This window comes from Pelmatolapia mariae, linkage group LG4 (assembly GCF_036321145.2).
Source record: "Pelmatolapia mariae isolate MD_Pm_ZW linkage group LG4, Pm_UMD_F_2, whole genome shotgun sequence".
Taxonomy (NCBI): domain Eukaryota; kingdom Metazoa; phylum Chordata; class Actinopteri; order Cichliformes; family Cichlidae; genus Pelmatolapia; species Pelmatolapia mariae.
The window spans coordinates 25,712,822-25,727,359 of record NC_086230.1 but is presented as its reverse complement, the minus strand read 5'-3'; the positions used below and the strand labels follow the sequence as shown (position 1 = coordinate 25,727,359).

The window sequence follows — 14,538 nt, the reverse complement described above, 5'->3', positions numbered from 1 at the left end:
TTTGAATAGGCTCAACCACAGTTTACCTTTTGCAGGCACTTATAATGAAACCCAAGTTGAAATGATCCCCTGCCTGAAATATTTGGGATGTTCCTTTAAAAGATAAACGTATATAGAATTATGATCTTGTGCATGACGTCAGAGGGTTGATTAAATATTTATACCTGGTAGTCTAAGTGCATATATCTTCACAACTTCATTATGAAAGGGAGAGGCGCGCCACGCATCAAAATCCCCACGAAGGCAAGCAGAACGCTCGCGCTGCAAAGAGTTTCAGAGATACCGAGGACGTCTTGGACTTTTTCTTCTCTCACACAATTGACACCAGAGAAAAAGAGAAGGAGGGTAATGATGGGCGTCGAATTCCTTCGGTATACGTTTCGAGACAGTGCCATCAGTAATTGATCCAAATGAGTCTCTTCAAACTACTTAAAAACAAGTTGTTTAAAGGAGTGACCCATTTTTTCTCTCTCTGCTGTGATCATATTCGGCTGGGCAGCCTATGAAAAGAAATAACACGACTTATGCGCAGCTGATGCCTCTGAGAAACCACCCCTAGCCTCATATGCCAGCCTGTCTGACTTTGGAACCCACATTTCTACCGGACTCCGACCGCAGACCAACAGAGGAGGCAAGCTCCATGGAAAATCATGCAGGACTTTGAACCCATGGAGACATGGCACATAGGTTCCTTTCATCTGCGAACAGATTCAGCGCCAGATTCGCCTTCATATTCACCGTGTCACTGTCTTGCACCTATTTATGCTATAATATCATTTTTTGTCGCGGCACAATCATGACAAATCAGGGCTACGAGGGGAAACGGTGTCCGCCAGGCAAGAACGCAGGAGGGAAGAAACTTCTTGGAAAATTGGACCACTGCGCTTTGCTGAAAGCCAGGTCCACACTGGATGAGTCTGCTGCCCAGCGAGAAGCAAGCGATCTCCGCGAACAAAGTAAAGCCTCCTCCTCTTCTGACGGTCACTGGACTGACGCGAAGTTGAAAAACATGAGTGTTGCGCAAAAATATGGGAACAAGAAGCTACCCAACGCGCTAATAGTCGGTGTAAAGAAAGGAGGAACCAGGGCGGTGTTGGAGTTCATCCGGATACATCCAGATGTGCGCGCACTTGGAACAGAGCCGCACTTTTTCGACAGAAACTATGACAGAGGATTAGATTGGTACAGGTGAGAAAAACGAAGCAAACACTGAAAACTAATTGTTCTTTCACTAAGATAAGCACGTTTACATTGTTGTCATCGATATGGCCAAATACCGCACATCTTTCATTTTGTCTTTATGACTTGCGATTTATGATACGGGAGCTCTTCTAGGTGCATTAAAGTGGATTTCTGGAAAGCAAAATTGCGTAATTAAAGCACTTGTCATTTACTCTCTCTTAAATAATCTAAAATTAATTTAAAGGACCTTAGTTGATGGGACTACCACACACACAAACACACGCATATGTTGTGTATTACAAACACACTTACACCAGCTTCTAAGGACATAAACTGGCTCTACCTTTTACAAGGTGTAATGTTATGTTTTTTCAGCCATGCACATGTTAGCTGTCAGAGCTCCATGGTGCTGAGCAGACAGCGCCATGAGGCTGATGTAGACTGATGCAGTTCACACACATACACACGCATCACAGTCAACACCACAGTTGACAAAGGCAGCCCCCCAGGTTACCAGCTCCTTTCAAACAGGCTGCACCAGAGCACAGAATGTTCTTGCATTGGCAGGTGAAAGGACCCACAAGCGCAACAAGCCCAGGGCTCATCTCTGCCTACAGGTGTGTTGTGTTCACTAGATTCCCATCTGCATGGCCTTTTATAAATCTGACATGACACTTTTCTGACTTGTTTTAAACCCACAGAGCATTTCCAAATCTTAAACTCTAAGAAATAAATTGATTATAAAGCAGAAAGTAAAAAGTATCCTCAAAACCAAAAGCACACTAATTGCCATGAAAGCGTGAAGTCTGTAAGTGTTTCCCCAAAACAGCTTGATGGTTGTTGTCTCACATCACATCGGACTGTTGAAGCTCATTTTCCCAAAAAACATACCTACTATGGCATCAGCACTGTGCATGCCATTGCTTGCAAAACAGGGAGGAAGTCTGTTCTCAGGCTGCACTGCAGGAATGAACACCACGGACTGCAGCAAATTATCATGTATATGAGTATCTGTCCATCACGGCTCAGCTCATGTTTTCTCAGATGTCTTCAGACATGCAGTTTGAGACATTTTTTGGCTTTTAGCAGCAAGATTAAAGCACATTCATAAAATCTGCATGTTAAAGTTTTGGACAATAAAATCTCTTGTTTAACTTGAATTTGAGCTGCTAAAAGCTGTAAGATTGATTGATTGGCAGCTAATTCTTAAAATAACTCATGTTAATGTCTTTTAACTTGAAATTTTCAAATCGACAACTACTACTACAACTACTATTACTACTACACCAACATTTTTATTTTTTATTTTTTACAGTACATCCAATTCACTATTAGGTCATCATTCCACACCAGATTTTCCCCTTCCTAAAATTAAAGTTGTGTATAAAGTTGCAAAATAAAAAAATAGCCCTTACCAAAAATGATTTTTGATGAAAATATTCATCATCTGTGGATTCCACATAGAATTTGTTGGAACTCCATATTCATAATACATGTGTTTTTCATGAATACTGCATGAACAAATTGTACTGATGCAAATATAAGAGAACCACCAACACACACACACACACACACACACACACACACACACACACACACACACACAATAAATAATGACCTAAAGACTTCTAATACAATGGAATTATCACAAAAGCAGATCCCTACTGATGCAAAGAGAACTGAAAATCCTTTTCATCCCAATCTAGTGAACCAGAGGCTAATATTAAAAAAATTATCACAGTAAGACATAAAAGGTAACACAGAAACCCCCAGCAATGTTAAAATAGTAAACCTTTAATTATTTAACATTTTCACATTACTAAAGATTTTACCACTTTTTGAGATTGATCTTATTTTTGCTTTCATTTGTTATGAACCTTATATTGTGACTTAATTGTGTTTGCATGCTCAATAAGGAACTTAATTTGAAACAGTGGAGTCGAACTTTCTAACCAGTTTCTTTATGGACATGGAGTCTTTATTGTTGTGTGTCTTGCAAATCAAATTGATTTATAAACAATGCATTCACAAACAAAGGAGCAAAATCTTGGAAACAGTTAAACAGCATGAGGTGATAAGATGGCTAAACACTTCAGAAAGCATCCAGTAAACTTTCAGAGAGGCTCAGAGGATTGCATCTTTTCATTGCTGAAATTGGTGGCTAATTTATGAAAACACTTGCACACAACACAGTGTAGACATAATGCAACTGAGCCAGTCGCACATAGTATATTCATACACAGACCTTACAATAACGAGCATCAACACAGCAACAACAACAATACAATTACAGAAGAACCAAACATCTGAATTTCAATACAAAAAGATGAAGCTTCTGACCCTCTGCTAGTCCATTGCTTACTACAGCAACCTCCCATTGTCTAAATATGGCATTTAGTACAGCTTAATGATACACAACAGTAACTGTTCACATCATTAGTACACAAACTACCATACTAGAAGTTCTGCTCCTGAGTCACTGAGTCACTCCAAATTTACACATAAATAAACCAAGGTCTCTCAGTGATATGATGCACTTGTAGAAAAATTACAAAGCTAAAATGTTGCACACTTGTGGCAAACTGACAGTTCATATACAAGAGATAACCACTTAATTAATTGAAACTTTGTGTCCAAGGTATTGTTTAAGGCTAAAACAACTATTATTCAACTGGATTTTACTGAGTTACTGAGGGATGTTCATTGTATAAGACTGGCCCTCGGTGATTATGTGTCATAATGTTTGGGTTTTTGGCAGCACATCAAATTTCATTTAATTGTGGCATTTCTCTCCAAAGGCAAAGAAGATAATGCATTTATATAGGCTGTATGCATTTTTCTTGAAAAGAACAGAGCGCTCTCCAGTAACACAACTTATCAACTGGCATATTTGTTTATCACTGTGTGTCAAAAACAGCTGTTTTTTTAATTATAGTAAACAATACATTATAATTAATTTGTAATTATCATAAACAATAAAACAATCTGGTCCCAACTAATCAAAATGTGACACCAGACGTTCACAACATCTAGCAAAATTTTGCAAGCGATAACAGGTTGTACTCAGTCATCGTTTCTCAGACTTTAGCCAGGACGTTAAACAAAATAAACTCTGCACAAGTTTAAACTGACTTTTGTTCGTTAAGCAATAAATACAATACAAAACATCTGCGTGTTTAATACCTGCAATGATTAATTCAACAAGCAAACTAATTTGCAATAAAAAAACTGAGGTGAGATGTAATTAAATATCCATAAAATAAAAATTTAAAGAGTAGTGTTTATAAATCCACAGTAATAATAAAAGCACTCAAATCCAGAGTAGACAATGAGACAAACTGAAAATGCCACAGTATGTGGTATCCCCATTATTCAAGAGCAAGCTGCTCACTCTAGCCTATCCCAGTGAATATTAATAAGCCATTGCAGTTTACTTTAAATATATATTAATATATTGGACAGTTTTATTGAATAGATCATACCTCATTTGATTTTTGTTATAGTAATGTAATGATTTTACATTTAAATAACCATTTGTAAGATTCAAGTTTAAGTCGTAAGACAAAAAATAAATGTTGAGATTCGTCACTAAAGCAACTTGTGCCATTTTAAATCAGCTCTAATTCATATAAAATATAGACTAATATAAAATAGTCTAATAATTGTCATCTGGAAGTAAAACATCTTGCAATAATCAGTTGCTTTAATAAGTAGCTCGATTCTTATAGTCGTGAATTAGTTTGTGATTTTGCACTTTGGTGAAAATTATTTAAAAAAGACATTTTATGATGTCATTCTTGGCTTTAGAACATTTCACACCCATTTTCACTGTTTGCTTAGAAATCAAATGATTCATTCAAAAAATATTAAATTTTGATGAAAAAATTTAAGTGTCAGACATGTTTGAAATGAAAAGTGAAAAGAAACCCATCATTAATATTTGAGAAGTTGTAAATGAGCATATTTTACCCACATTAGTCATATGGTTCTCCATTGCTGATTTAAAGAAAAGGATTTTGAAAGCTATTGCTTGACTTTCCGTTACAAAGGTTCTCTATTTGGACAAGAGTACTGAGCCACGTATATGTTACACCAGTGTTTCCCAATCACTGTGTGCTGTGAGAAATGATCAGGTGTGCCGTGGAAAATTATCTGGTTCCACCTGATTAATACTCTAAGCAATTGGCGTGAGTAACGGGCAGAACGATTACATTCTCTTCCACTAGAGGGCAGTACAACTACCTGCTCTAATTAAATGGGTTACCAACTGCCAGTAAAACAGAAGAAGATGAAGAAGAAATTACATGCTGTGAGATGCAGCACGCACTAGCAAAAGATTAGTATTTGAAAAGAAAAAGCAGTCAATCTGACCATGGTCCTGGAGAAAATTCTGACCCAGATGAAGGCCCTAGCGTGAGTAGTGGTCAGAAGAAAGGAAAAAAGGTATACTGGGGACAGACTGAACCAATTCCACTATACCTGGTGGGCAGGGGGAAATTATCAATATGCTTTTTGTTTGGTGGTGTGCCGTGTGATTTTTCTAATGTGAAAGATGTGCCGTGACTCCAAAAGGTTGGGAAGCACTGCGTTACACCCACACACTGTACATGGTCCGCCAATGAGTTGCTGTGGTTCCTAAACACTTCCACTTTGCAATAATGCTGCTTACAGTTGATTGTAGACTAGCTAAAAAGGGAAGACAAAGTGACTTGTAATCATGAGTCCCTATTATGGTACTCAAATTCACTGATCTCCTTAGAACCACCACTCTATTTTGTTGTTTTTATTTATTTATTTATTTATTTATTTTACAAATGTTTATAAAGGCAGACTGAAGAACTTGTTGAATGATTTTATCTGTGGCAAATAGGACTGAAAAACACCTGAATTCAAAGATTAAGAAATACAGATACAGCCATTCAAAATAGCCAGAGGGCAGCTGGGAGTCACCCCTCCTTTTTAAAGAAAGAGCCATCTCTTTGTGACATTTTGCAATTAATTAAAAAGGACATGTAGCGAAATGTAGATCCTTCCCAAGGGAAAAAAAATGTTGACTTGGATCGTTCGCTATAGATGATTTTCTCAGTATTATTGTACGGTTTTTACCTACTATAAAAAGCGCATTGAAGCCACTGTTTTGATTTGGTGATATATAAAAAGACTGAATTGAATTTCACACTCTCTTGATAGCTTTCGTTGTAACCCACCCAATAATATAAAAAGTTGTGTTTTGAAAATGTAAAATAAATGGATAAAACTTTCCAGTCAGTTTGCCCATTCATACATTTTATACTGCAAACCACTAAAACTATTTCCTAGAAAATGAAATACAGAAAAATATTATTCTTGCATACAAGCTTCTTTATAGATCCCAAGCCAGATTTGGAGGTCATTTCTGAGACTGGCAAACTTTAATTAACATTATTGGTTGCTGGGTTGTTACTTCTTCAGACCTCAGTTATGATTATGGGCATTTTTTTCTGTTAGGTTGCAACTCATGATTTTGATGTATTCTTTATGTTTCTTAAAACCTTAAATTGTGCAAAAGTCTTGAGTGATGCATAATTTCTCTATATTTTGCATATAGAGGAGCGACTTTCACCTAGTTTCTTTTTTACGTGCTCTCCAGACTTTATGAATGTATTTCAAAGCTGTTCTTTGGACAGTTCCCGCTTTATAAGTCATTTCCAGTCCTGTACCTTAGAGTGGGGTGTCTTTCCAAGCTCTGCTTTTAACCTTGCAACCACAAAAATGAAAGTGTATTAGACCACTTGACATATGTGTGTGGGTGTGTAACTCTTGTCAGCTGTTTGGGCTTTGGGGTTTTGTGGGAGCTGTCTTTGGAATTGTGGGACGACACTGAGCAAACAGAAGCAACCTCATGGTGCATTCCTGAAAATGGGACATGAGAAGACTACCAAAAAAAATGCAGTCTATACTGCTATATAAATTTACGGTTTTCTTCCTTGAAATTCCGTTTTTGATATTTCTGTTGAAACCGTCAGTTTGTTGCATGAGATTGCATGCTCCCACGGACACCCCAAGACAAAAAGGACCGATATTCTGATGTTGGACTTTTCATGAATGCAGTAGATGTTACTTCTGCTTATACTCTTATAAATTCAACATGATGTCACAAAGATTGCAGATGTATCAACAACAGTAGCATACTGTGCTGCCTACTTTTAAAAATGGGACTTTAACAATAATCTAAAAATCAGATAAAACACATCAATGGCATTAACTAAGGAAGGTTTACTGACAGGTAGAGATCGTGGGGAACGATATGGAAATGAAGCTCAGCAGATGAATGCGCTAAAATGAGAAATACAAAAATCCCTCATTTGAGCTTGTAATAAAATTCAGGAAAATACAAAGAAGATCATTGTTTTCATAACAGTGTTCTCTAAATACTTTCTGTTAAAGATTCCTGGAATACCGTTCACATGTGTTAATATCAAGGTTTGGAGAGCTGTTTGAATGTAGTGTGTGATAAAGGAATCCACTGAGATGTTAATGACAGTCTGCACTCTCTTACCTGTGTGTAAAAGTTAGTTTTGGCCTTAAAATTACCTCAGTGATTTATCAGAGATGTGCAGAACTTGGAGGGAGAGTTAAAAACAAAAACAGGCGGTTCACTGTGAGCAATTTACTGCATTTTAAGATAATGCAATACATTCTTTATTAGTAAAACTATTATTAAGACAATCTGTTAATAATATAATAATATTCTCTGGGGCAGGGAGCGCTGTTTGCATAGTCGCTCATTAAGACCGGGTTGGTCGCTAATAACTGTTATTGCTCTCCTACCTGTCAGCACATGGAGATTTCACTTATAACTAACTAGCTAAATAAATAAATAAATAAAGACTGCTGGTTGGGCACTTAGTGGCAGGACATATACCCATTGTTCCATTTGAAGTGTCTCTTTCACAGCGCAAATTTTTGGAGTAGAGTATTAAAATAAATCACAAAAGGGATATGTTAAGCAACAGACAACTTGACTAAGCAGGCAGGACTACTAAGGGGCATTACTACTCATGGTTGCATCGTCCATGTAGGTTTCCATCATGGTCCTGTCAGGGATGAAGCAGCCATTTTAATGTGCTGTATCTGTATTGGCTAATACTTTTGTGCATACACTCAACTATTTATGAGTACCTTCTGCAGAATGTAATGGTCCATATTCACATAATATTTACATGATAGCATCACACAGTTGCGGTTGGGCTCATCTATGATGTGAGTAGTCCGTTCTACCATATCCTAAAAGATCTCAACCAAGTAGTGATCTGGTGATCTGGAGTGCAGTGAACTCACTGCCATGTTAAAGAAACCGGTTTGAAATGACATGAGCTTTGTGACAAAGATGCTTCTGGTAGCAGTCATCAGAAGATAAATACACGGTAATCATGAACTGATGGACATGCTCAGCAACAACACTGAGGTTTGCTGTGGCGTTTAAACCACAATTTTATTTTTTTAATGCCAAATAAAAACAAAAAACTGTTTGATATTGGTACAGATTTGCTGTCATGTGAGAAGAATTTGACACTAATCAGACGAGGCAACATCTTTCCTTTGATTTTCCAGTTTTGGTGAGCCAGTGCAAATTTTAGTCTCAGTTTCCTGTTTTTTGGTGTGATCCCCATCTTCATAACATTGTTCTAACAAGTGGCTATTTGATTTATTGTCGCCATCCTCTCAGCTCAAAGTAATCTGGCCAGGCTCTGACCTTTGGCATCAGCAAGTTATTTTCACCCAGATAACTGCTGCTTACTAGATATTTTCTGTTTTTCAGACCAGTCTCTGTAAACCCTAGAGATCGTTGTGTGAGAAAAATCCTAGTAGATCATTTTCTGAAATACTCAGCCCATCTGGCATCAACAACTCTGCCACGTTCAAAGTCACTTGAACCTTTCTTCCAAATTCTGATTCTTGGTTTGAATTTCAGTTGGTAATTTTGGCCATGTCTACATGTCTAAAGACGCTGAGATGCCGCTTTTTAATTGGATGATTAGATATTTGCATTAATAAGCAGTTGTACAAATTAGCAAAGAGTGTACCTAGTAAAATAGCCAATACATGTATATGTAAAAACGCCTTTAAAATTGGCAACATCCTTTTTTGAAGATGCTTTAAAAAAAATCATAGATTTTTTTTCCTTTTGTTTCTTGCATTTTCATTCATTCTCAGCAGCTTATAACTGAGAAACAGTCAAAAACATAGAACATGTGACATGAAATTAACTCCCCTAAGTTTCAGTAGAGTGGCCAGTTGTTTTGCACAGTCTGTCTTGTTACATTAAGCGTGTGACAGACCATTTAGGCTCAGAAGAAAAATGGTTCAGTGTTCATTACTGTGCTTCCTGAACAGAACACACACATGGCCTCATTTATTTTTGTGTGAGGGTACTCGCATAACCATACAGGACCTGATGAAACAGACATTTCTCTGGCACCAATTTCCTCACACGTTTCTCACCACTTTCTCCATTCTCGCAGAATCATAAAGATCAAACAAAAAAACCTTGCCATACACCATCAAGACTTAAAAGGGCATCTCAGCCCTATTGATTTCACAGGAGTCAGAAGCACTTCCAGTTGCTTCTCTGAAAAGTGTTGAAATTGTACAAGAGGCTGCATCTACGAATATTCTCCTGGTCCACATTAATTGGCTCGGGGAGGCAGGGAACTCTGGAACAGTATCATCAGAAAGGTTGATGAGGACAGAAAGTTAGATGGTTCTCATTTAACACAGAAAACTACGCATTATAGACTGAGGGATGGTCAAGTCTAACTCTGCATTATTAATAAGCTGTCTTTATTCTAGCGCAGCTCAGAGACATGCAGTGGTTATCATTAATTACCAAACTACTTTTTTTGTGTAGACAGCCTGAACCAAGAGAGTGTACTTTTATCCTTATAGAAAAGTTCAGGATATAATCTGATCACACATAAACTCAGCATAGATCAAGGCATTATGCTGGAAAATCACATTTTCCACCACAACTTTATTAATTATTGATTAGTAACGAGTAAATCAGTTCAACCTGCGGCAAGATGCATAAAACTATGTGAAGATTCACTAGTTAGAGTCAGATGTGTGTTATTTGTGTCATCAGTTATATAAATAACTAAACATATGGTCCTCTTTTATAAATGTCAGCTGTTGTGAAATTTTACACAAGTGCCCAAAGGTGATTTTCACTCCTGTCTTTAGTCAGAAATGCCTGCAGAAACTCCTATATTTCACTATTTGCAAATAACTATATAATTTGTTGCACAGTTACTGCAATTAAAAACAGGCTGCTTCCCTATATCAGGGACAGACGAAAACTACTGAAGAATAAAAAATAATGGAGGATATCAGCTCTCTAAGTTTTGAGCAAAGGATGCTGGCAGAGGTAAAGAAAATGAAGGGGGGGGGAAAACATGGTCTTAGACAGCTAAGGTCCACACATTCGTCATTTTTCAATATCCCCAGTTCATGAGGAAACCGGAAGAATTAAAAGCATATTTTTTTGTGCACATACTTAGCCATACATCAAGCCCCAGACCGGTTAGCTTTTGGTCCAGACAGAAATATCTGTTACCATGACATTTTCTGCAGATTCAGTCCCCAGATAATGTATTATAACTTTAGTTAGACCCTGGCTTTCCTCTAAGATAAACTGTTGTGAAATTCATTCGTATGATCCTCTAATAATTCTAATAACTTCCCTTGGCTATCCTTGTGGATATAGGAGTTTACAGATGTGGCCCACACATGGGCCAGCACAAGGCCAGTTGCAGACACACTGGTGGTCCTGTGCTGGCCCATGTGTGGATTACCTCTGGCAAACCTGATCTGGGCCGCCAAGTTTCAGCTCTGTCCCCAGATGTCATCCTAATGTGTCCCTTAATCAAGCCATGTAATAATAACATGTTCTGTAACATGCAAAACAGTGCAAAAGTAACATGACAATACTGTTCAGACAGTGAATGGACTGACTCTTACATAGCGCTTTTCTAGTCTCCCAGATTAATGAAAGTGCTCTATACAACATGCCACATTCACCCAGTCACACACTTTCTCTAAACTGAGTGCTTCCTAACTACATTCATACTCTTGACATGCAGACTAGAGGAGCCAGGGATCAAACCACTAACCTTCCAATCAGTAGGTGACCTGCTCTGCCTCCTGAGCTACAGCCACCCAGTGGTAAACATGAGTAAACCGTCACTAGGTTTTGGATAAAGTATACACTCAGAAACCTGTCAAACATGCATTTGAAACGTTGGCAACATGGCATTTGGGTCTTTTAACTAAAATAGGAAAATAGGAACATAAATAGTGCCATCATTACCAGATCTGGCCCACATCTGGTTGACATACACTCTGCCATGACACCAGTCAGTCAGAAGTGCCAGCTTGATGCCAGATCTGGGACAGACCTGTTTTCTATGGGCCTGGGCCACATAAACCAAACCACAATCGAGCCAGATATGGCATGCCATCGCATAAACAGTGCCATCTATGCCAGGCCTCGCCCATATCTTTTCATGCCAGAAGTCAACCAGCAGTGCCGGCTTGATACCAGATCCGGGCCAGACCTGCTTGCTATGTGGGTAGTGATATTGTAAGTATATTGTTTGTCAAGCAGCAGATGTATGACAGTGATCTGACTGTGCCGTTAGATGCATAGAAAACAGTACATATATATTTAATTTTTAGTTTCAGTCATCCCTCTACTAAATAGTAGGATTAAAATTACTATCATTTGACGTTATGATTGTGGAAATATTTTGCTGTCAGCGATCTTTAGCTCACTTTTAGTATTCGTCAGCTTGTTAACTTTCTCCTCTTGGCCTACCCAGCATGTCCCTGCTGAGCAGGGATCAAATCCTGTCTGAGCTTCCTCTTCTGTCTTTGCTCTCTCCTTTTGTAGTTTCCCATCATCTAAGTAAACATCGAAAAGCTCTAAAGGTGTGGAATGTGCTTCTCGTCATTTATAAATATCCTTGACTGTCACATTGCTAGAGGCTATACTGTAAACTCAGAGAGAACTGCTAAGGGCTTCGGTGTTGATGTAAATTCATGGCATCTTGATTCATGTCAGTTAAGATGGTGCTGTAAAGATGAACAACTAGGTGAGAAACTGAGGGGAAGTGTGAAGGGACAATATGTAATCTGTTTATCAGTGAATAAGACATACACAATGTCATAATGTGGGGTTTCGTGTAAATTCAAAGATACTAAAGCAGGTTTTTTTGTAGATATACAAATAAACCAAAAATATGAATATAGCAGTTCATCAGCTGGAACTTCAGCAACAGCCCAACTGCTTTAAATTCATTTTAAAGAGTTTAAAAAATATATGGAATGAGCTGTAATCCTCCGGTGAGAATATGCAGTTTAGGATTTCAGAGTCTTTCCTGTCTGTCTCAGTGTCTTTCAGTGTCCATGGATACTTTGCCTTGCCACATGTTAATGTGACAGCTCGTAACTCAGTTCAATTGAACGTGTTATTGCTCAAGGAGAGCAAGTGTCAGTCATTTCCCTCTGCAGGCCAAACCATGAATAATTGTTATTTCAAGGAAAACAGGGGTCTTGAGTTGAAATGACAGCAGTTCAATAGGATTTTGTTTAAGGCTAAAAATTTCATGCATTTTTTTACAGTGCTGCAGTACTGCATTGTACAGCATTATATATGTTTTGATTTTATTATGTAGCTGACGACATGCCTGGTGTCAAAATGAACCCCTGCTGCAACACATCTGACTCAGTTAGTCTGCTGTTTTCAGCCAATTAAATTAGAGAAGTAGATGCTTGATTCTCAGGACACTGAATTGTTATTCACCTCTTTGCCTCACGTAGCCGAAGCTGGCCGCAGGTTTGCTGTAATCGCCTTGACTGCCCTTTGTTAACTCTTAATAGACTTTTGAGGTGGCAGGCTTCTGTTGCTGGTGATTAATGATCAGATGTCATCACAGCTGTAATCGAAGTGAGTGATAGTTTAATAATAGAGCCGCCTCACCAGTGGAGACTGGATCTGTGCTGTCATATCAGGAAAAAGGAAGATGCCATTTTTAGGAAGCGCATTGTCACAGACATTATGAGAATCACGCAGCATAAGAACATTTTCTCTGCACAGTCTACCTGTGTAATACAAAGTGCTAATGGATTTAGACGCCATGGAGCAGGTCTGTGCATCTGTGGTATTGGCTTTTCAGGACATTTCAGGACAAATGGTTTGTACAGTTCAAAGAAATCATGCAAACAAAAACATCTGAAAACACTGGAACCTGTTTTTTTTTTTATTTCCAATTGGACAACTCAAGGTTGAACTGATTAATTTATATCAGTAGCAGAACATTGTTAGTTTGGTGTTAATGCTCCATAAATATGTTGCATATAAAACTGAAGAGAGTAGCCTACGGGTAGATGATGTGGTGGTGGAGGGGTTGTATGAAGAAGAAACTTAAACAATCTGCGAAACTGGATACTTGCATTCAATATATGACATGAGGAAAGTGAAGAATTTAAAGTATGTATGGCACACAGCATCTTGAGCTGCTTATCTGAACTAGCTCAGACTTCACAATCTAAAAAGTGATTAAATGATGCAAGTAAATTCATCATATTTAACTTGCTGGATCTTAAATTAAACAGTAATGTAGATGAAGACTCTGTTTAAAAACATTGTATCCAAAGACATTAAAAAAATTACACCAATCCTTGTATAATAGGGCACTAAAACAGTACATTGTTCAGCCACTAATTATATAAGAGTTTACACTAAACAGATTTTAACATTAGGTAAATGATTCGACTCAGTAATAAACATTTTTCTCCATGCACTACTGCCATACAAGTTTAAGTTCATTCTAGAAAATTCCATGTTTTTGCTTTTACACCCAACTTTTTGTTCATTGCTAAGGCGTATGACTATCATTACTCTACATGCTGCTTATTCTGATAACACACTGGCAATGAGAGCCCAAGTGACTTTTTCTTATAATTTATTGGGTAACTGTTTCATTGTTAAATTACTCCTGAGACTGGATAAACACGGCATGTAATGGATACTTTAGTTTGGGCGTCTCTGCGGTCAGTCTGTGAGCTTGCATATTGTTTAATGGGCAGGGTTCATTATTACTCCTTCTAATGGCAAACACTGGTTGTCCAATGGGAGGTAAAGACATTCACTAAATTTCTTTGCCCCTGCAGAAACACTTCACATTGTGATTAATGGTTTCTAAGCTAAATCCCAAACAGATTTGCCAACTCATTAAACTGATTTATTAGTCATACTCTGTTGCAACACCTTGATTGATTAAAAGATATAGGAAGAATGGTGTGCAGAAAACACTG

The 14,538-nt window shown here is 37.9% G+C and overlaps 1 protein-coding gene across 1 annotated transcript in view; it reads left to right on the top strand.

Moving 5' to 3' along the window:
- The first annotated feature begins 358 nt into the window (after nt 1-358).
- The window catches only part of hs3st2 (heparan sulfate (glucosamine) 3-O-sulfotransferase 2), a 28,728-nt gene continuing 14,548 nt past the window's right edge, over nt 359-14,538 (top strand). Inside the window, exon 1 of the mRNA XM_063470752.1 lies at nt 359-1,188. Coding sequence (XP_063326822.1) covers nt 677-1,188 — 512 coding nt within the window. The 5' untranslated portion in view covers nt 359-676. The remainder of the gene's footprint in view (nt 1,189-14,538) is intronic.